Below are 24,558 nucleotides of genomic sequence, written 5' to 3' on the forward strand. Positions count from 1 at the left end.
GAATATGTATAACAAATGTAGCAGATATCTCCAATGTTAACAGTGATGAGATATAAACCATCTATTGTGCATCAACTATACTGTAAATATATTTGTATAATTATATGTATATATATGTATATCTACACATATGTGTCTATATATATAAAAATCACATTTGTTTTTCCACTTTGGTTTCATCATTTTTTGAGACCAAGTGTGTGGACTGTTGCATTGCTTCCTCCCAGTGGATCATCTAGTGCTGTATGCTACAAGCCTGTCTGTCCACAGCCTTGTACCTGTGAGGAGCAGCTGCTAACACGGGTGTCATATCAGGAGGGATTTTCAAGACAAAGAGGAATTCTGTGGACATCCCTGAATCTGTGAAAAGTTTTTGTTAAATTCAAAGAAAAAGTGAAGTCATCTTTTTCAGCCTTAGTGTAAAGAAAAGGCAGAATTTACCTAACTCAAAGGCAAGTCAGCAGTCTGTCTCCAGGCCTTAAGACTCCTACATGAAAGACCAATGTTGCCTTTTTCACCATTTCAATCTGTAATATTCAAATATAGCTTAGGTTCCTGTTTACTTGCAAATCTGTGAAGTTGTGTTTGACTAAAAGCAGCAGTGAGTACAAAACAAGTGATGTATTCAAGCTTTGTCACTGATGCCAGTTTAAACTGTTTACAGCAACTCGGCTAACTGTATTCATTTATTTCTTCTTAAGGCAGAATGGGGAAACAGAATAGCAAGCTGGCCCCTGAGGTGATGGAGGATCTGGTGAAGAGCACGGAGTTCAATGAACACGAGCTAAAACAGTGGTACAAAGGATTTCTAAAGGACTGTCCAAGTGGTAGACTGAACCTTGAGGAGTTTCAGCAGCTCTACGTAAAAGTAAGTTACTTATTAAGTTCCTATTATATGGCCACAAAAAAGGTTGCAAAGTAATGTAAAGCAAACAGTCAAGAGCTGCCGTTCATTTAGAGGAATGCCTTTGCTAGGAGGAGCAATGGTGAAGAGGAGATAAATGGGAAGTGCTACCCTCATCATACCAGCGATCTGTGTAGCTACAATGACCAGAACAAAAGTTTAGGAAAAAAGCTGTGATTTACTCACAAGAAATATGGTCTCTCCCCTCTGTAATTTACGGGCCTTTTTCACCTTCAAAGAGTGTTTGTGGTCCTGTTCAATAAACCTCACTATACCTGTGTAATACCACTGGAATATAAACCCTGTGATTGCTGGACCTACTCGTATAGAAGACTGTCCTTTTGGTTTCAGCAAAAGTGGTGAAGTTTCATGGCAGTATGTCCTGCAGATAAATTATGCACTGTGCATTATGCACAAAGGATTTCTTTCTCTAAATTTTAAGTATTGCCTTTCTTTTTTCCCTACTGTCTTTTTGCCCCGTTATATAGGAAAGGAAAACCAGGCTGCTCAGTTTATTTTCTTCTTATTTTTCATTATTTTATCAAGTTCAATGTACAGTCTTTTCCTTACATTTATTATGTATTTATTCTGTAACAAGAAGAGCATGGGGGCAGCATAAGAAGTGTATTCATGTTACAAAGACAATTATATTTTAGTTTTGAATTGAGTGTCTGCCTAAAGGTCAGAGACTTCAAAGTAATTTTAATTAGGAAAAATATTGGATGGTGATGATGAAAAGTAGGATCAGAATGGTTCATAAATACAATGTGAGGCTGAATAAAAATAAAATAACCTTTCAAATGTAAGTAGTTAATATTGAGCACACTGACAATTTCTGCAGACAAGTGGGACTGTCTTTTCCCTTAAATGCCTGCTACAGTCCTTTCCTAAATTTCTGCAGCCTTGAACCAGATCACTCTGCAAATTGTTACCCTGTTTCCTTCTATTGAATGGTCTAACAAAACCTGCTAACTCCAGCTTGCATGAATAAGCTTCTGTCTTCATATTTTAATGTTTATGGCTCAAAATGCTGCCTCACAATCATTTTCTTAAGAAATGACTTGGTAATAACTGTTATTTTCAGATGAAAGAATTTTTACTGCCTCAGGTATTGTGCTTATTATTGACTGATAATTTATAGCTTCCATTTTAAACAGTACTCGGTGCACATCCACCAAGATTAGACATCTAATCATTTCTCCTACATGTTTCTGAGGGAAGTAAATAGTCTTTACAAAATATGGGTTCCTAATAAAGTATGTCAACTCTTTAACTCTTTAGAAATCATTATCTTCTTTTTGGCAAATCACGGTAAAGGGATTTTTTTTTTTTAATGATTTTGTGTGTTGTGGGGAAAGTTATCTTCTGAAAATAGCTCAAAACTGTTAGGACTTCCTTCCTTCAAAGGGGTGTTTGAAGTGTTCACAGGTATTTCACTAGATATTTTACTCATGCAGAAATACCAGAGAGTAAATTCAATATCATGTTTACAAAAATGATAATGCAAAAAATAACATGAAGAGCACAGCAGTATTTTGCTCTTGAAATTTGGAGACAGCTCTGCAGTCTTAGTAAGCTGCAATATCTGGCTCTTAGTTTTCTGGCCTCGTGTATTTTTAGATATGCACATAAAATAAGATTATCTCCCTTGCTTTGATAGTCATGGGGTTTGAGATCTGCTCTGTAATGGTGCTGACATATATTTAGTCCAGTTTATTGTCATTCTATATATAACGTCTGTATACAGGGCTAAATACTAATTTTGCAGAGGAGAAACATGATTAGCTGTAGTAAATCCAGAGCTTTACTTCTCCTCCTGTCACAGAAATGCTTGTAAAATAATGGCTCTGGGCTCTCCGAGGAGCTAATGGTCTAAGTGCTGTCAGTGGTGGCGACTTCTCCTGTGTAGGATGTTCTGCCTGCCCCGGCTGCTGGCTGCAGACAAAACCCTAGATGTGGAATTTGATCTTTCCAGGAGGAGCAACCAGCAGGAGACCCAAATCACTATGATTACATTAAAAGCATTTCAGTTCCTTTAATGCATATTCAGGGTGAAAATGTATGAAGTGTGTATTGATTAATAATTCCTCTGCATGAATTTATAGTTGAGGGGGATGACATTTTATCTCTTGGTTTGAATTGGATTTTATTGAAGAAGATTTCCATCAATAAAGATGACACCATTTCTTCGTTCGTGAGTCATGTGGTGCACTTTGATGTGGATTGAGAAAAGGGTGTTGGTCATCAGACTAAGATGCAAAGCAAGCTCTTCTTTTCTTTTACTCACACACAATAGAAAATATCCTTAAATCAAAGAGCAAAAACATTTTAGACTCTATCAGAAGCATTATTCTGAGGTGAATTTCCTGATTATCTACACTTGCTGCGTTTCCATCATAATTACAGAGTGGGGTGCACTATGTTGGGTCATGGAAGCTGCATTTTTTTTGATGAAATGTAACCAGAAGATGTGTCCTAGGATCACACCTAATGTATTGCTGTATCTAATGCCTTCTAGTAAGCTAGAGTTGGTCTGAAGAAAAACATCCAGAGCATGTGTGATGTGGATGTCAGGTCCTCAACACTCACTCTTCCACTCCGCGTATTTGCATCAATTGTGCTCTGCTGTTTACTGATGTAGATGAAGACTGTATTGACTAGCGGGGGAATTACTCTAGTTTGGCCTGGAAGCCTTTGCTATTGAAGTTTCCATTATGAATACAAATCATGCAGTGCTTAAAATAAATAGCAGTTATACAAATGGACGCTACGGAAAAATTATTTGCAGCACTTTTAGCAGAAGTGTGTACAAAAATATTTAGTCAAGAACACCTCTTTTAAATAAGCAGCTAATAGGCAGAAATATACTTTATGCTGTTGCATATTTAGCATTGTCTGCAATCTAACAGGCTCAATAAAACATATTGGTAAATTTTTGGGTGGATAGATTCTTCTTGGGATCCAGAAGCTGTGGCAAGCTATTAGGGCTCATGTTTCCCTCCATGTTACTGAATGAGGTGAATGCTTCAGCAGTTTTTGAAATAGTTTATTGAAGAATTGTTTATATACTATAAACCCAGAGCCACAAAGAGACCTAAATGCTGAAACACCGAGTTAGCTGTCCCGACAGTCTGCATAGAGCTTGGGAGGGGGAGAAATTTGTGGTTACCATTCTGGGAAAGTTGAAAATCAAGTCAGCATATTGTAAACAAATATGCCAATGCAAAACCACAAGGTAATTCTCAAGACAGGAATTTGTATTAAATCCTACATTTCTCCAGGGTATATGCATCTGTTTTCCTATGGGAGTTGCATCTTTCAAACCTCTCCTGCAGAGAACAATCTAGGACAATACAAGTTAAAGCAAAATCAAGTGACTGGAGCCCTTTTTCTTTCTCTCTTATGTAACAAAGATACTGCGAACACCTTATCTTTACCACAGTGGTTTAAGTACTCATCAAGCTGTGGGAAACTCTGAATCAATTATCATGTGCCTGTAAAGAATCTGAATCTGCTCTGCTCACCCTCTCACTGCTCTACCTGTGATGAGACAGGCCCTTCTGGGCAGCTGGCAATATCCCAATTAACCTCTTTTTCTGCAGGACATAGTGATAAGTAGCATCGGAGAGCCTGGAACCTACAGTTTCCATCTTCAAAGTGAATATCCTAACTGTTAAGCTTAATCCTTGCTTGCTTTCTTCATTTTCCTTTTTTTCTATCCTAAAAAGTCCTTAATTCTTTTATCTTACATAAAACTTCATCAGCGTTGTGGGCAGAGAGTTGAAGGAATTAATATGCAAAAGTGTCATTAAAATAAAATATACCAAAAAAGCATTCTGGACTGTTCCTATCATTCTTTAGGGTTTCTTGCAGTCTAGAGGGCCAAATACATTTTCCTTCAGATCTTTTGAATTCACTGGATGAATATGCCCTAGAGTGTGTAAGTGTGCATAATCAGTGCTAATGTTCACAGGAATTATGCATGTTTATTAAGTGGAAAATAGGCTTCTATGTTGTGATACTTCTTGGAACTGGGTCACTGAACATGAGAGGCATATCCTCTGGATTAATAACAGAAACAAGCACCAATGGCCCTTTAACTGGAAAGATAGGGTTGGGAGTGATCGTGATATAATGCTAGCATCAAATAAAGTCATTTGCTCTTTGAATTTATTGCACATCTATTATTTAGCTATGTTTTGGGGTTTATAGATAACGTTTAAATTAAAAAAAAAAAGTAATGCCATTTGATTAATTACAGTCAAACGGTTCGTCATATTTTTGGCTTCTTTCTCACATTTCCTGCCTTGAAGGGAATTGATTTCTAGTCCCTCATTTTAATATGTGCAGAACAAAAGAAATCTCAAAAATCTATTGAAATTTGAGTGGGTATATTTGCAGCTTCTTTTTCTCTACCCAGATTTTCAAGACAGACTAGCATCTTTCTAAAGATGGCACAGGGCTGCTCAAAATGTTAGGTTAGAGCTGCGTTTCAGGCTTTCAGTGGCTGTGAAGAAGCGGGATTCCAGAACAGCACAGCTGTGTTTACAGATGCCTCTAACAGAGACACAGTTGCACTGGCAGAAACTAATTTTCCTGTGGTCACCTCTTTAACTGGAAGCGCTGTGCTGGTTTTAAGAGGCAGTTTGGCCATGCAATAGCAGTAATTTCTTCCTATAATAGGAGTACTTTTTAGTTATATTATACCAATGTTAGGTATATTTCACTTAATATAATTAGTATATTTAGGTATATTTTACCAATCCCATATTGCTAAAGAAAAGCAGCATGTTTTGAAATGAGGCAGGTTATTGAAAATACTGATGTATCTACTCATACAATGATTTTAGCCCATGCTGTTGCTCCCTTCCAGAAGATCACATCTGGGGTCCTAGCAGTCTTCATGGACAATATGTTTATTGTATGTTTATTGGATACACCCCCTAAAATTACCTGCAACACAGGAAACATGCTATGTATTTATTTACAAACATGACTCTCAAAAATCCTTAAACAGGTTAATAGTACTACTGTGTTACTGAATTTTTAAAACTGATGTGGAATAATAAAACTATTATTGTTACGTTAGAGATGATTAGAAATAGTATTTGATGCAAACAAGTGAAGCAACAAATAGCTCTGATGGAGGGACATGACAAGGTGGCTCTGTACGAAGCAGCACATATAGATATAGAGATAGATAGACAAATAGAGGCTAGAAAGAAATAACAGTAACATTATTGGTGTCAGTGGAAGTTTTGCTGGGGGGGGTTGTAGAAAAATCTGTGAGATAAAGATTCTTAATGCATTTCTTAAGCACAAAATGCAAATCTGCACATTTGAGACAATTAGAGTAAAATTATTAGAAACAAATACTCCTAAAGAGTAAAAAACCTTTCACCAGAAGTGCAGTGAAAGTTCTTATGAAAGGAAAATTCAAATAGCAGAAACCAAAAGGCAGTATGCTGACAAGCAAGTGTATTTGCAGTCCAGCATTATCACAGGGGAGTACTTTTCAGGATGAAATATATGTTTAGTGCTCCAAAGCTGTATTTTAGAAAACAAAAACTCCTAAAGAGTAAAAAACCTTTCACCAGAAGTGCAGTGAAAGTTCTTATGAAAGGAAAATTCAAATAGCAGAAACCAAAAGGCAGTATGCTGACAAGCAAGTGTATTTGCAGTCCAGCATTATCACAGGGGAGTACTTTTCAGGATGAAATATATGTTTAGTGCTCCAAAGCTGTATTAAAATTGGGTTCTGATAACTTCAAAAAAAAAGGGATCACAATTGCTTTTCATACAGGACTTTTTGTTAAAAAAAGGCATGGTCTTGTTGGCTGGGTGTTTTCCATGCAAAACTGCTTTTGCCATTATTCCGCCTCCTCCTTTTCCTTATAAGCATGAATAGGCAGGTGCTGTGCCAAAACACAGGTCTACTAGAAAACCACATAAGAGGTTTATTATATGTTTCAAACAGAAGCTGAGATTGTGTTGCATGAATTTAAAAACAAAGGGCCAGAATGCTTCTTACATAAAAAACCAAAATGAAACAAACCCCAATGGCAGTGTTCACTTTGAAGCTGACTTTGAATGATTTGGGGAAGGGAAGGATACTGGTAAAGTGCCCTTCTGCTGTATTTCTGTCTCCGTGCTGATGCCAGAAAAAATAATGGCTGTACTTAGTATCATTTTACAGGACATCTTTTAAAATCTCTAAGCGTATTTTAAAATTTAGTAAACAGAGCTTTAAAGGTCAGCAGCCATATTGAAAAATAAAATACAGTAAATAAACATGGATTCTCATTTAAGCTGCAAAGGAAAATGAAAACAGTAATTTTCACAAGAGGACCAGCACACTGGGTAGTGAACTGTTCTGAAAATAGGGCCATAAATCACAACACTGGATACTAAGAGCCTTTAACAATGCAGAATGGAGTCAGTTTAGGTTGAAATCCTAATCTCACTGAAGCTAATGTGAGTTTTCATTCCTGATCCTTCTTTAAGTGCTTTGGACTGCTCTGAAAGTTGTTTATCATCGTGAGACTCGGGTCCTGCGAAGTCTGGTGCAAGCTCTGTTAACGTCCTAGAGTCTGGAGAGCTCCTCTCATCACATGTAAAGAATGCACACATTGCTAGCTGTCATTTAAAGCAGCAGTTATTTAAAAACTAAGTCTGTATGGATGTGGTGAGAGTAAGGGTCCTGAAGTTAGTAGAAAAACAGTTTCAGAGGCAAAGAAGGACAAGTCCTTTTCTTTTTGCAGCATTATGGCTAGTGGCTAATTTTAAAGGTTAAAATACATTTTTCTTTGCTTCTGTTGCAGAGCACGTAATGGCCCATATCCTCCAGATGATCTCTGGAGACTCTAAATCTAGAAGATGAGGAAGTCGGAACAATTCTAAAACATGAAATCTAAGTAGCTAAATCTTAATTGCTCCAAATAGCAGGTTGTGGAGTGTCCAGGCCTGTGGGATGAATCTTCCTGATTCTTGAACAATTCAGTAACATATGCTGTACACCCTCTCCATGAGAGGCTGGAATGATGGTCACATGAATCCATAAAGCAGTCCAACTGTCCAAAGGCATCGCCAGGGCTTACAGAGTCAGCAGATGTGTGGGGATGTGAAAGTTTAGTCAAAACCTCTGATTATTACTAAGTATTGAATAATTCTGTAATTCTGTGGTTATATGTGGTTCCTGGAGGCACTCTAAACTAACATCAAGTCCAAAGCATTGAAGAGAGTATGTCCGGCCAGGGCAAGATGATCCAGCCTGAAATGCTTAAAAACCTCACCATGCACATGCATGCCCTAGTTTCCAACATAGCCTGATAAAAGAGTCCAGGCTAGGCAAATTTTCCAACAATAACATGAAAATTACTTTTACTTCGTCTTTTATTTTGAAGGAAACTCACCAGTTCCAAAAACTGCCATGCATTTTTATAAGGGACCTTGTTCCTTTACAGCTCACCTTTGCTCTTTGTTGGATTCCTCAGAGAAATCAAAATGATGAATTTGGGATACTGTAATTATTTCTGTAGCAGAACACTGAATTCATTAATACAGTTATGATTTCCCTAAAGGGAAGAAGAAGGAGTGGTGCAGCTTGGATCGAGGTAGCCATTGTTAAAGTATCAAAGACCTCAAAAAAAAAAAAGAACCCAACAAATGGTCAGCGCCAAGTCCCCTAGCTGTTATGGCATTCAGGTCTACTATTTGTTGTAAGAGTTAGTATTTTACCATTGCTAAGTAGTCCTCAGAGCAGTCACCAAGACTGATCAGTGGTTTACAACCTTTACCCAATGTGCTGCAAAAGTCAAGTGTTTGGGACTCCTTTCCTCCTGAAACTTCCTATTTCCTAGCTCGTTTCACACCACCTCAGTGCTTTCCTTCTCATCACAAGAAAGGGTGTTCATGAAACCAGTGAAAATCCTCGAGGATGTGCAGTGGAGAGAGGGAGTGGTGATAATGTCTGTACTTTTTTCAGAGATACTCCCTTCTCTTGCAATCTAAATAAAATAACTATGAATGGAGCATATAAAATCTCTATATTATGTATAGATAGGTGAAGTACAAGGTTAAACCATGTGCTTGATGTCTTTGGCAAGGTCAGGGTTGAAATTATTTCACGGGTCAAAATATAGATGTCCCTTATTTTATTTCTTTGGAGAGAGATCTTTGGCTTGCTGGGTTCATACATACACATTAGTATGGCACTTTGGACAGACTTCAATCGAATGTCTACTCTGGATCTACACTGTGGTCTACAGTCTACAGTTAAGCTGTGACCATGTCTTGATGGAAACCTGTATTCTAAATCTTCAGTAACTCTGATTTGGAAAAATGGATCATCCTAAAACTTGTTCTGAAGACTAGTAAGTATGTGTTTTTGTTACTTGAGACAAAGTGAACTAAGGTCTTTCAGGGACTTTAGCTTGTCACATTTCTTGAACTGTAAGCATTCCTATTTCTTTAAAATATAAAAAAAGCTGTTTGGTATTTCAGGGTTCCTGAAGGAGCCTTTGAAACCAGGGCACTTCATTTCAGCACTGGAGCAAACTAATATGATGTAAAGTATTTTGTTTTAAAACAAAGAAGTGTTTTCCTCTAGCATTGAAGTCTGCTTCCAATATCTCACTTGTACTCGAGGCCTGGGGCTGAAAACAGCATTCTTGTTTTGTACGGTGTAAACGGGAACTTGGTGCTCTGAACCGAGTCCCTTCACCCTGATGTGACGTCTCGGACTCCATGCCTCGGCTTCACCTCCCCCTCTCCTCTGGGGAGCTCATCTGTCCTTCAGAAAATTAAATTATCTTAGTGATATGTACTTCCAGAGCTTCCCAGATGGACAGTTGTGAGTCACCGTAGCTGGGTATGAATACTCCAAAAATTAAAGGGTCCCGATTAGTTTGGACCATGGCTCTCACAGCCATGCTTTGCATCTCAGCCTGCTCCATTTGCTTGTGGTACTTTAAGGTGGCGCATCACTATTACTACTGCAAGACATGCTGCCGTGGATAGCTATAGCTATGCAGGTAATGAAACGTCAGGTATTTTTACCGGGTTTTGTGGTATGGAGAGACATTTGGGAACTCGCTTAGTTACCAAGTTAAATGTGGGTTTTATTATCATGTAGACATTAGTTGAGATTCCAGTCAGGTTTCTACTAATCATAGTCTGAACGTTTCCAGCACCTTGGGATATCAACTTTATTTTTCTTCAATGAGCGTAAATTTCCATCTTTTCATGTTTAATTAAGGCTCATAGGAATAGGCTATTTGCACTGACAAACCTATTGATTGCTGAATTGAGATGACTTACCGCATGAGAATTAGCTAGCTATCTTAATTTTGTATTCAATCACAAACAAAACAAAATGAGAAAAACATGTGGTTTGGAAGATAAAGTAATCAACACAAGGAAATTCAGGCTGGAGGAGATTTTGCCATTTTGCTGGAATACGTATGAAACGTTCTCAGAAGAGGTTGGTGTGAAATCCACCTGTATGAGAAGTTGTGAAGTTTGGCTGACTGGTTGGGTGGATAGCCCAGAACTGAATACAGAGCTTTAAATAAAATCTCCCTGTAGTCCAGAGAAACAGCTGTATAAGCAGAAGTATAAATCAACACTACAGTTCACCTCAAAGTGAATATCAAAGTCAATTGGGGATTATTTCCGGAATATAAAAAAAGGAATTAAAAATTCTTAGGTCGTTAATTAAAATAAGATTTTATGTGGATCTTGTCGGCAGCTTTCTATGAAAGTGTATTCAATTATGAAGTTATTTCTAGATGCCTGTGTCCCCTTTCATTTGGAAGGTTGTACCCTATAATTACTGTTAGCCCTTAGTAGGAAATTACACACCTGTATGCATAGTCATGAATCTTCACAGCTTGCTTTGAAAGGTGGTTACTAATTTGCTCCTCCCTGTCAAACTGATGAGGCTGAGAGATGGTTAAAGCCCTATTCCAAGATAAATGAGTTTTGGCTAGGCGATTCCTGTCCCTAGTGCTAATAGCAAATACACAAGAACCGATTAGAAGGAGCAGTTCTTGAATTTGCTTTCATGTTCACAGGCTCCAGCTACCGCTACTTCTTGTGTCCATGTTGACTAGATCTATGTATGTCCCTCTTCTAAATACCTTTTTGGTACTGGAAACACTTTTAATTGTGTTGGTGTTTACTAATGTAGCAATTACAGTGCCTCATTTTATAATATGTGTCAGTGGTGGCAATTATGTAATTAAACTTTGTAACTGAAATGATGAGTTGTCTAAGAATGGACCAATTAAAACAAGAAATTGTGCTGTGAAAGCCTCACAGGACACCAGAGCCAAAGCCTGAAGATGACTTCAGGGGACGTCCTCCCTCCTAGCATGGTTCTGTTTTCACCAGAATGAACTCCAGCCAACTGCTTTTTGGCCAGCTGCTAAACACAGGTAGCTGGAAGGTGATGCTCTTTGGATGTGGTCCCGGTGAAATGCAGATGTCCTCAGTTCCCTTCAGAGTCTCCCTACCCCCACACACATGCCTTAGCCCCGGCGGGAGAGGAGGCAGTTGTTCCTCCCACTAAATCACTGCTTCCCACTTTCACAGAGGCTGGTGTCACTTTGGCAGGTCAGGTGCTGTCCCCTCTGCTCCATTAACACCCCTAACTTCATTCAGGAGTAAAATACATCTCCTTTTTTCAGTGTCCAATTTCTCCATTTCAGTAAAAAGCGTCTTCAGCATGTTGAGTCTTATATTACATGTGGGTTGGTAAACTTGGTACAAATTTTATATGCACACATTAAACTTCTCCTGGTTTCTTGATAAGGACAAGTCATTTTGGTGGTAATCCACCACTCTGAGTTCACAGTGGCTCAATGGTAACCAAATCCCAAAGTTTTCTTGGAGGAATACAGTCATACCATTTCATATATATCTAAAGCCACAGAAAGGTGCATCTGGGCATCAGCTTCACAGTAATGGTACTGCACGCCTAATTTTCATCTTGCCTCTTCTGTTGTTCATCTGTGCAGAACAAGGGATGCCTTAACACTCCATTTATTACTTTAGGAGGTCATAGTTCCTGATAGTTGACTTTTTAAAATATAATGTTCATACATGACATTTGTTTGGTTGGTCATTTGTTTTAAAAGAAAAGTAATAGTTCAGATAACACTTGGCCTGAAAAAGGTACATTTTCTGAGTTCCAGTATACGGTGCATCTTAAAAAGCCAGCAAGAAAACTGGGGTTAAAGTCTAGAACAGGTCTTTAAAGCAGATCTAATGTCTTTTTTTTTTTTTTTTTTTTTGAGTTGGAAGAAATGCTGCTATGTAAAATAGGATTCTGAAAATGGGAGTTTATAATAGTAATAGTCATATTTAATTGCAAGGGTGCTATATTAGTGTTGGCTTGAAGAAGCAATCAATTATCTATTAATTAGTTCTTGCTACAGTTAAATACGGTATATGACAAGGGAGGCCCAACAAATTAGTGGCCTTGTGTTAGAATTGTAAACTCCGTGCTGCAAGTTAGCCCCTATGGTGTATTAGTCTACCCGCTTATTTATTTTTAAGATTCTTTTCCCTTGGAGTTTTTCTGTATAGCAGGAAAATGGTGTTTAATGGGCCTGATGTTATTTTTCATGGAGACATAAATTCTGTGGTATCCTAATGTACGGCCAAGAGTAGGGAGAATAAGGACAGTTTCTGATTCCTGTATCTACTAGCCTGGGGTATCTTTGAAGTATGAAAAATCATGAAAAAGAGCACATGCTCTAAAGCAACATGTAAGGAAACCCTGTTTTCACTCTGAGAAAATTGAGTTGCTCATACAGAAAATCATTAGCAGCTCCAGGGCAATAAAACCGAGTAAAAAAGTAATGCTAACAAAAGGTAAATGCTGGTCTTTGTATTCAGCAGTTTCTTTTAAAGTGATGTACCTCTCTGTAAGAATAATGACATTTTGCCAAAGAAATAAAATCTGTTTCCAAAGGCTGAATTTAACACATTCAGTATAAAAATTACATTAACAAGTAGCCAAATTTATTAAAGACTTTTGTAAATGATTAATTTGGCACACAGACTTCTAACAGGCATCCTATAGAAGTGGACTATCAGTGGGAAATTAGCTCTTGAGCTCTATCCAGTGGGCAATTGTCAGTGTGGGATAAAAGAACTGCATTCTGGCTATCCAAGGGTGGAATTTTTCCTGCACAGGCACAATAAATAGTTGTTGCTAGCAATGAAGAGGCTGCCAAATCAACCTATCTGAATAAAAAGTATGTTGTGCTTTACACATGGGAAAAGTGCTCCAGAACAGTTAATCCCTATGAAAACATTATCCCTGCATTATCGCCAATAGTACTTGCCTTCAGGCAGTTTTCAGTTGTTTCCCTTTTCTATACATGTACCCACTGTTCTTTATTTCCACGTGATTGTTCATCTCAATCGTTTTCTTTGCTCTCATCTATTCTGGGCTCATGCGCGTGCATTTTACGTATTGCCAGAATACTTTGGGCTATATTTAAGTTTTGAGATTCATAGAAATATTGTTCTACATATAATGCTATGAGAGCAAGTACGTAGTCCTAAGAGGACCACTGATTAGTGTGGGATGGTGGATCATGTCACTGCAAAGTACACTGGTGGGCAAGAACACTTTTTACCTTTTCTCCTTCCTTTTTATGTAGAATAAAAGCCTGGAATGGTATAAAAATTCCATGGAAGTCCTGTATATGTATAGTATGAGTGAGTTCATGTAGCTTGCTGGTTGAAGAAGTCTCTTCCAGGTTTTATTGCTAGCATGTTGGTGTAATGGTTGGGTCAAGGGACAGCTGAAGTCGTGTTACTGTGCAGACAAGACATCTTGGAACTAAAAGAACAACAAGGGGACAAAATCCTCTTTACAAGAACAGCAGTACCTAGTTACTGTGTAGATCATTTAATTTACCATATAACAAAAGAGCGTGGTAACAGTGCACAGGTCACACATACAGTGAAGCGGAAGCGTTATGGTGGAGGGTAAAAGTTTGACCAAAGTGACAATAGTTCTACAGTATCATTTATGATGGACAAAAAATGCACTTTTTGAATTGTTAAAACTCATTTATTATATTAGGGCCTCAATTCTTGCTATCACTGAGTAAATTCACAGAATGCAATATAATGAGGAAACAAAAGTTTTCTCCCTCGAGGAGCAAAGTGACCTCCTTCTTCCTGGAGAGGGCAGAAGGTGCAACCTTGGCATCTCCACACTCCTGCGCAATCCTGGCTGTCAGGCATGCAGTCTTGAGCTACATCCCAATCTTCTTCTTAACCATAATGTGCTTTGCTTTTCTTCTCAGCTAGCTCATCTTCTTTCCTAGGGCACTGGTTAGATGAGTGGCAAAGCCTGATCTGATGTCTGTGCCTTTGTCCTCTTCTTCTCCAGCTTTTGAATTTCTGCAGCTCTGCCTTGGTGGGCAAGGGATGCTGTGACTTGAGAAGCTTGCTGTTAGTTGTGCTCATTCAGCCTATGATGTGGGCTTGGGCATTTTATTTTAATTTGTCTATCTCTTTACCTTGAGAAGAGGGCAGTCCAACATCAGAAAGCCAGCCCTATCCTGTATGCAAAGGAGGGCCTTATAGCTGAAAGATTCTGCATAGCAAAGCAAAATGAGTAGGCGTAGTTGAGTGTTCGTTATTCATTGTTAATGGAGCTGAGAAACACTGTAAGAAATGGAACTATCCAGAATCTTTTACTTCAACTAAAATGAAATGTCTTCACAAATATTTTTGAAATGCCTTCCTTTTGATCTTTGAACACACACATTTCTAATTTACTGTTTCAGAGGTTTGGGGTTTTTTTCTTTGTAATTTTTTTATTTTTAGGTTTGGGTTTTTTTGGCAGTAATGCCAGTTACATGAATGGTGGTGGTGTCAAACAGTACAGGTTTGATAAATGAAATCAAAAAGAGATGAAATTGAGACTGGATAAGTGTAAACTTCCAGTAGACCTTAGAAGATTTAAAATCAGCTATATTTTTATAAACCTAAGGGTTTTAAAAAATAAGACAGATGATGAAAAGAATGTTGTCAGGGGGACATTATCTAGACAATCCATTCCATGTTTAAGGTTATACATCTGTAATAAGATACATGGTTCTGAGAAGAACTGTACTTCAGTCCTTAAATAAGGTTATAAATGAACAGATTGAATAGCCAGTGGTCCTGTTCAAATCCATGGGAGATTTGACACCTTCTGTGGGACCAAGACTTGGCTTACATTTTACCAGCTTCTTGTTTTATAATATATGATATACTCTGCAAAAGAATGGCAGATGGCCTTACAAGTAAATTTTTTGTGATGAGAATATGTTTGCCTCTTTTTGTCTTGTGTATGGAAGTTCCTTCTCTCTTGCTAACTTCCACAATCAAATAATCTGTTACCAAGTTCGTCCTGAAATGACAAATATAGTATCTGGAAGTGCACAAGGGAAGATGCCAGACTGGGCACTCCTGGGAACTCCCATTCAAGCTATTGCGGGTTTTTTCAGTTCATTGGCCAAACAAATCAGATTACCACATCTGTTTAGCCAGATGGTCCTTCTAGTGTCATGAGGCAAGTACAGTCAAAATACTATCTACAACTAGCGCAAGGATCGTATTTGCAACTTGATGAAGAAAAGGAGTTGTATTATGGAAAACCACTGTTGTTGGCATTTGATGGTGATTTCCATTTCTCATAGGCAGATGAACTGAGCACCGTGTCCAGCTGTGGCTGGGGCATGCAGGTAGTAGGTGGCAACCTAGAATACTGAGTAGTGCTCTGGTTGGTTTCTGGATTGCAAGTTAGGAACATTAATCTTCCTATTAATCTTCTATTAATCTTGGCCTGACCTGCCTGATATTGTCAAGATATTTTACTTCTTTGTTTCTTTTTCCAGCAGCTGTCAGCAAAATAGTACTGTATGTATTTTGGGTTCATTAGACTACTCTTTCGTCTCTTCAGCTGGATCCACTGTATATACATTAGTATTGTTAGGTCTATACTACATAATTTAAAAAGAAGAAAGAAATTATCACAACTGCTGTGCTTCCAGCTAAAAGGAACTACCTGAGGTCCTTTTCCAAATTACCATTCAGTTGATTATGGCTTATAAGGAAGCTTCTCCCAGAGGCTGATCCAGCTGTGGTTAACTCCTAAGAATTTGCAGTGACTGGCTGTTATGATGGAGTCAGTTGAAAACTCAAATGTTGTACAACACTTTTGTATAGGTAATAAAATGTTTTTTGTCCCCATAGACCTTAAAAAGTCCAGTATTACAGGGGAAACGTATAGGACTATGTTATTACTGGAGAGCAAAGGCATCTCCAGTGGGCAAATCATCTCATTACAGGATAGGTATATGAGAGAGATGGCAGAAACCATTCTTTGAAGGTACCAGTCTACCTGTATCTAAAGGGTGCCAGTGAGGTGTTGGAAGGCTAGAACTGGGAAGAGGAATCCAAACACTCGTCAGAGGTATTTGAGAGAAAAAAAATTTTACATAGTAAGTTAAAAATTAATCCCAATTACAGGATATCATAGAGACTTTATAATGTTGTTTGCAATATATAAGAATGTTTTGCCTCAAGATCTCATGTTTTCTTAGCAGACAGTAAAAATCACAGAGATAAACTCACTTCACACATACTTTTTTTTAAATTGTTGATGTTAAAATCAAGGACCCACTGTGGTCATTGGCAAGAATTTTTTCTCCTTTGGTTGAAGCAAGATCAAGTCCTGTGGACTCAGATGGACAAAGGGAAAACAGAAGATGAGATACATGAAGAAAAAGTGTGCTTTTAGGCATTTATAGACTCTTTCTTTGCTTAGCTTCGAGCACATTCATACTGGGGGGGAAAAAAAAAAAGGTTGTTTCTGACTTTTTATTAGGTTTATGATAATTATAATAATTACTTTAAAAGTCACAAGCCAGGAAATTCTAAATGAGACAGTATAATTATAATATATAACCGTAATAATGCTTCCTTCCATTCCTCACTTGGGTATTGTGAGGCTTAATTAGTTCATGTTTGTACAGCAGTAAAATGCAAAACACCATAAAAGTATTAAGCATTTTTTCTGTTTTGGTTCTTCAGTATAACTGATTATCTTTCACAAGGTTCTTAAAGGGGGTAATTTAAAAAGATCTGTATAAACCAAACTGTATTTTATATCTGTCTTGGTGGTAGTTGGAGTGGCAAATCAGTGTTTAATTGCATCAGTATTTCTCATGAACACGCTGACACTGTGACAATGAATTTGACCTAGAAATATTTGTTGATTATCATATTTCTGGGCCTCGCAACAAAATTGAAATGTTCTCATGGGAGCGAGAGGCACAGCTGATGGAAATGAATAGAGAATGAGTGACACAAGCTGACAAACCGTCATATTTAGAAGGGAGAAAAAAATCACAAATAAATTACGTTAAGTTGGAATAAATAAAAACTTTTGTCAAATATTCAGAATAGGAAAATCTGCTATTTCTTCCTTTCTGCTGTACAGAGAAAAAAAAACCTTGTGCAATGTGTAAATCTGTCATGTGTAAACAGCAAATTGAGTTAGAGCTCAGGGAATGTGGCACTGTGCACTAAAGTATGATGTTTTAAATTGTCTTTAGGTTGAAGGAGTCCCAAGCAAGATCTGGGTATCAAAATAACTGCTTTACAGACGGTAAAAATCAGTCTGAGTTAGAGGTGGAAATGGATTTAAGTTAATTTTCAGTTAAGTTAATCCCCTTTGGGGATAGTACTCAGGTCTTGTGAGTTAAAATCTAGGACATTCTCCACTAGATCATTGCTTATTTAGTCGCCGTCATCCCTGCCATTGAGCTTCAGCAGAGATGTAAAGGTTGGGATTAACTTTGCCATCTGAAGGCTAGTTTGTCATTTAGGCTGAACTAGAGTCAATGGAAAGAGAAAGGCATTTGAAGGAGATTATTCATTTTGTCTGCCTTATGCAAAACCACCTTTGTTTCTTTAATAGCTAATGTACGGAAGGAGAATTCTCAAAGGAATTAATCTGATCCTAACCAGTTTTTGGGAAGAAATTAATAATGCTATGGAAATGCTGTTCTCCATTCACTATAAAGGGATTCTCAAGTTTCATAGCTGTCTTTTAGATTTAGACAATTTAGATCACAGAATCATAGAATGTTTTGGGTTGGAAGGGACCTTTAGAGGTCATCTAGTCCAACCCCCAGATGTCTAAGATAAATTGCCTCCTACCTGTGCAAAGTATTAAGCCTTAAATCTGTAATGATGAGCATGGGCACAATCCTCCTGCATCTAATTTTGAAGACCATTTTAGGTTCCTTCGTACTGATGGTACCATAGAATTAAGAAGCTTTGGATGTAATCCACATGTTTCTGTGAGCATGTGGACCTGTCAAATACAGATTAAAACAGGAGTATTTTTTTTAAGCAGAAGAGGTGGAGTGCTAAACAGTTGGCTTTGGATTCACATGGACCCTTGGATCAGTGCTTTTAAAAATAAGTTTTAATGAAAAAAAAAGAGATAATATGAAATCTCAGTTCTATAAAGACAGCGAAAGTTGACTTTCATTAATCCATTATTTCACCCATTAAATGAAATGGAGTGTGATCTGTTTTACTGGTAATCATATGATGGTTAAAATACTAGAATAATCAATACATAAAAACAATCATAATTAAATATTGACTCTTGCTTTTTTAACCTCAGTCTCTATTATTTAGGTTGTGTCAGGCTGGTTGGCTTTGTATTCAAGACTGTATTTTGTTTGGAAAGAATTTTTCTAATCTAATATTGCTACTTACTCTGCTTCCAGCCGATTTGTAAACATCCGCTTTTAGCAGGCAAGAGCTTTCCACTTTTGCAACCGCGAGAATTTCCATTATTGCATTTACATGTGTCTCAGCCGCTGCTAAGCAACAGGGCTGAGTTACCTGCCAAAGCTTGGATTTAAATCCCAGGTCTGTAAAAAAGATGGATAGAAATATAGATGTGTAATATACTTAAAATAACAAGTGAGGAAAGTGTTTTTGGAAACATGTAGAAATGTGGAGGTGTAAGAGGAATACAATTCCATTCTAGAAACACGTAAATAAGGGTAGTATAACGTGTTAGAGAAAATTTAGAGAGTCAATCAATTTGTTATATTTAGGTGACTTATTCTTGAAAATAAACTGTTGTCAAATTGGTTTTCCTCTTACCATGAAGTGTTAGGTCTACATGCAATGTTAGCTAATGGGGAGCAAAAAGTAGGGAGAACATCAAGAAGAAAATTTAATTGAATGCATATAGTATTCCTAAATAGACCAAGTTTGATTTGTAGTATTTTGTATAGCGGTTTTGCTGCTTCTTTTAAAGACAGATGAATTTATATTTGGATAAGAAATGTCTCAAGTGCTTTTCAAAGACTTGATTGGCTTTCTTTTCTCTTGGTGTTTTTTGGTCTCATGCCTTTGGCTTGACAGGGTGGGACTGTATCTAAGAAATGGTTTGGATGTTAGTAATGCTGCTGCAGTTAATATCATTAGCATTTAAGTCTAAGGGTGCATGATGAGTGATGGTGTACCAACACAAGGCATAAAGCTGGTCTTTACCCTGCAGACCTTGTAGTATGCATTTAAGGAGGAAGTGGTAGATGGGGAGAGATGGACCATGAGAGAAAATGTGGGTAGTGAAACAACACCAAGAACCCCAGAAAGTCACAACCCAAATGCTAGCTGACTGTTGTCAAGCCTTGGGTAGCCACAGACAGATATCAAGAAGACATTCTGAAGAGGAGAAAATACCATGCAGTGGGCATGCACTGGAAGAATGCCTAATGCTGCTTGCTCCAAAACTGTAGATAGTTACAGGCAACATCACTGCTTGACGTGAAGGGTTGGTCTACATTTGTGCCTTGGTACAGTGAGGAAAGAGGTGCCATGAAGGCTGCAGGTTGAAGTGACAGGACAGGTTAAGTGAATTTTGCAGCAGTGTTGGCATGGTGTTAAGAGTGGGAAGATAAATTTTTGTAGGACAGAGAATGTTGTCAATGAGCAAGTTCAAACTGTTTGGACAGAGAAAATGACAGATTTTTGTCATGGTACAACAGAAGCAGAAGTTCTTTATTCTCCTCTGGAGTTTGTTCATATTTTTTTCCTGCTTTTGAAGGCATTTTATCATTCTTTAAGGCATTCCCTCCTTTAGACTAACACTACAAGCCAATTAAAGCACTTAAGAGAAGTTTCCTACAAAATGGTTGCTCTTCCTGCACTTCAAGACACAGTCTGATGAGAATATAACATAAAATGTCATTTTAGACAGTTAGTTTATGCAGTAAGTTTCTAATACTTTTTTTAGTTCCCTTGGTTTGCTTGGAAATGATATGTATACATGTAATCCCTTAACACAAGAGTTGTAATAAACAAAGTATTTTCATATGTATTGCTTGTACTTTGGTACACACTGTTTTACTAATGAAACTGTTGAAATGAGGCAACAAAACTGTTGTGACATTTAGGGCAAAAAAATACTATGCAGGGAAAATGATACTAACACATTTATGGCTGTAGAAAGCAAGAATATAACGACTGAATTTGTAACATAATTTATAAAAAATAGGACTAGTTTATCTTTCTGTAATAAAACTACACTGTATTTTTTAGAAAAAAAATTGGCAAGTGACATGGAAAAAGTGACATACAAGAAATCAGATTAAATCAATGGTTCAGTCTAACTGAACACAGCTTTTTTTTAACTCAGCACTCAGGTGACTATGGCCAGTTTAGCTATATTTCCCCTGTCAGCATAACTAGTGTGAGGTCTGCAATTTATCCATTGGGATTTATGTATTTACAAGGAAAGAGTCAACACCGTGTATTCCTTCCTCACCTCTCAGAGATCTCTGAAAGGGCAGGCGGGCATGTGTATAAAGATAATCTGGTTGATAATGTTTACTTGACTTTCCAAAGAATTTGACAAAGCCCTTCACCAAAATGAGAAATTAGTGTCTCCTAGATTTCATCAAGTTACAGAAAAGAGAGAGGCTCCTCCCCAGGATCGCCCAGAACAAGGATCTCATTTAAGATCTCTGATTTGACCCCATGTGAAACCTGTCACTCTCTGTTGACTACAGAGGACCTTTGGGAAACAAGTACCCCTTGGATATCCCCAGCCTTTGCAACTGCTCTCTTTAATATCCTTGCTGGGTCTTTTAACTGGATTTTCTGGATTCCTGTGTCTCACAACACTTTATTATTTTTGTTGAATATAATATGTTAATGCTGTCTTAAAGGGCAATGTATTCTCAGCCTTAACTGTCTTGTCTTCTGGGGATATATTCAAAGCTGTAAGGAGAAGCAATGGTTATCTCATTTGCAAATCTTACTGCTATTCTCAGAGCAGTAATTGATATCTCATGGAGTACGGCTATCTTTTTCTTTTCTCATGTGTATTATGATTCATAAAGGAGGATCTTATTACTCCTTGAATACCAGTGCCTGAAGGCGCCAACCTGAAGTGCTTGGAATAAAGAGATTGTGTTGTTGGCACCAGTGGAGAAAATCCACGGGAAGAAAAACAAACCGCTAAATAATTTGATTACTTCTCATGCCAGCACTTCCATTAAAGCTCTCACCTGGGCTCATGTGTTTTAACTTAACTGAAAGAATTTGAGCTAATGTATCCAGGGAGAAATTGAAATGCAAGATAAGACTAAGACTAAATAGCATCATGAGTCACAAATAAAAGACTTGTAAGTAAAACAAAAACAAAGCAGCCGAAAAAGATGTGTAGATGTGGAGCTTAGGGACATGGTGTAGTGGTGGACTTGGCAGTGTTAAGTTAACGGTTGGACTTGATGATCTTAAGGGTCTTTCCAACCTAAATGATTCTATGATTCTATAAAAACACATCTGGATGACATCAGTCAAACAACCACTTACTGTTCCTTTCAGTAGCACTGTTGAAGTGGAGAATGGAGGAACTGTGTCCCTAGGTTAACTAGCCAGGAGAATGAACCCCTTAACCCACGGATTTTGGAAGAGAGCAGAGCCTCTACTGCATCTGCTCTGACAGCGGGGAGTTGTGTTTGGCGATGGTTGTGCTGGCAGCTGTGCTTGCAGTGCCCCCAGCTGGGACTCCCCAGGGGATGGGGATTATGTTCTCACTCCTGAACCAGCAGCTTTTGAAGCTGGGACTGTAGGGCAGATCCAGAAAAAGCAGGTAGTCTTTATTCCTGCCCTCTTCATGCCGTCACCCCAAAGTGTCCTTGCAAATTGCTGTTCTGTGTTGAAGGAGTAAGAAACAGTGCTGGGAAGCTGGCAATGCTGTTTCACTTACAGGTAAAATAGGAGCGGTCTGCTGCTAAAATAGTCTACCGGTAAAATAGGAAGAGTCTGCTAATAGAGGGAGAAGTCAGAGTCAGATGGACAGTTCTGGTAATGGACAGATAGACGGAAAAAAAAAAAAAAAAAAAAAATCCAAAAACCATCCAAAAGCCATGATGGTTTCAGTCAGCTGTCAAACCAATCTTTAATTCCTCTGGAGAACCACCCATCACTAAATTAAGAAGAAATAAATCATTGACTGCTCTTGTGAGACAATTTTTGAACTCATTAAGGACATGTCTTCTTCTCATTGGATTAATCTTTAAAAGACATCTTCCTTTTGTATATAAAAGCACTTTTCCCGCAAGAAAGCTTACTGATGTCGGTGAGCTGTCCCTCCACGATGTTGTGCAACCAAGAACATGTGATTGTTATTTTCCCTTCTGTGTCTAGCAGAGGGCTCAACATGTGATGTGTGCAATCAATAAACTGTGCAAGCAGTGGCTGTTCTGCATGGCAAGCTTTATTTTTACACGTCAGGGTCCTGTTTATTACAGCATGTTTGCTTGGGTTTGAGCTCTTTATCTCTGTGCCGACATGACAGAAGATCTTTATCTGCCTTTGCTAAGAAAGAGGGACCTGGGATGGATGATTCAGTGCTAAGGTCCATGTCTCAAGCATTCCTGTATTACACTTTGGCTTCAGAAGTGAGATCCAGGTGGTAACAACCTGCATAAAGGAGATGAAGCACTTCCCAAGCAGGAGATGAAGCACTTCCCAAGCAAGAGCTGCCAATTGCCTGTGAGTGGTCTGATTTGGAAAAAGTAACATGAACAGTCTGCAAAGAAGGAAAGTACCCTTGGGGAGAGTTTGTGCAAATGGCATTTGCACAAGAGATCCTGGGTGTACCAGCATAATATAAACGTTACAGAAACAAAAAAATGTACAATTGACCTAATTGGACAGATTCAACAGAAAATAATTTTTCTTGTTTTCTTCACACAAGGTGTGTGTCTAGGTGCCTACTCAATGGATAGGGTGAGCTGAGACACTTGAGACAATACTATAAGGGGAGAGCTGATTCTCCCATGAGAAATGTCCAGGAGGCGGGGTTAAGTTAAGCCCTGCTCCCAAGAAATATTGCGTCCTGTGGCCTGGGCTGAAGACAGCTGTGTCCCTCATTTCTTGATTCCCAGAGTGGAGAACCCTTCCTGGAGCAGGGCACCAGAGCCAATTCAAACCCTTTCCACAAAAGTAGTGTTCCTGCCTCCTTTATAGCCCCCAGCTTAATGCCTTAAAGTATACTGGGGGTTGAGGCGTAATCTTACCCCTCCTTGAGGGTATTTAAACTTAGTTTTCCAAACTCCCATTAAGGTCATAGAATCATAGAATTGTTTAGGTTGGGAAAGACCTTTAAGATCATCAAGTCCAACCGTTAACCTAACACTGCCATCCCACCACTAAACCACGTCCCTAAGCAAAGGTCGCCTTGACACTTGGCATTAATGTGTCTTTGTTGGTGTCCCTCAACCTCTTCCACATTATGCTGAACAAAGGGAGCAGCTCTGGTCTGTCCTGTGTCAGAGCTTCTGGAAGAGGTCACTGGCTCGGCCTAGAGTTAGTCTGTCACATCTGTCTGGACAATATTTGCTGTCCCCTTTCTTAAGGAAATAAAGATGATGTGACTGAGCTGTGTGCATGTTTGCATCTGTCTTTCTGACTTCCCCATATGAGTTGATTCACACAATTTGGACAGAAGAATAAAAGTTTCAATAAAAAAAAATAAATCCTACAAGTTTTATATAACAAATATCCACATGAGGCCATAATACCCTCATGGAGTAAAGAGAGCAACACTCACTGAAATCTTCTTAGATATCAGAGAATTCACATAGGCACTCAACTGTGAGATTCAATGATGAGTTTCCCGAAGTCTGCTGCTCAGGAGGTTATCTGTCCCCTGTTTAACAAGTTTAATAGCTCGTTCAATATTGTAATTAATAATGAAACTCAACTATTAAAGAGTTTAATGAAGTATTTGATACTAACAATTAAGATTATGAAGCCTATGAAAGCAATCAAGGTCTTGTTTCTCTCCCATTCTCTTAATAATTTAAAATAAGATTAAATGTAGTACTTTTTTTTTTTGTCTTACTATTCTGATTTTAAATTTACTGCTTAAAACCTAGTAGATTTTAATTAATAGCCTTACATACAGATCTTGATAAACCTCCCTGTCTGTTATAAGTTTGTAAATCAAGGCTTCAGGTATGCACTGCAGATTATTTTCATGGCTTTTTAGCCATGTGATATATCCCTTAACGCTCCAGTGATGTGATACAGTG

At 38.1% G+C, this 24,558-nt stretch overlaps 1 protein-coding gene across 2 annotated transcripts in view; it reads left to right on the forward strand.

Moving 5' to 3' along the window:
- The first annotated feature begins 701 nt into the window (after positions 1–701).
- Positions 702–24,558, forward strand: part of VSNL1 (visinin like 1) — a 49,967-nt gene continuing 26,110 nt past the window's right edge. The window contains exon 1 of one of the 2 annotated variants that reach the window (XM_009641790.2): positions 702–868. In XM_009641790.2, coding sequence (XP_009640085.1) covers positions 707–868 — 162 coding nt within the window. In that variant the 5' untranslated portion in view covers positions 702–706. The remainder of the gene's footprint in view (positions 869–24,558) is intronic. The other variant, XM_009641791.2, reaches the window with a different exon arrangement.

This window comes from Egretta garzetta, unplaced genomic scaffold (genome assembly GCF_000687185.1).
Source record: "Egretta garzetta isolate BGI_Z169 unplaced genomic scaffold, ASM68718v1 scaffold607, whole genome shotgun sequence".
Taxonomy (NCBI): domain Eukaryota; kingdom Metazoa; phylum Chordata; class Aves; order Pelecaniformes; family Ardeidae; genus Egretta; species Egretta garzetta.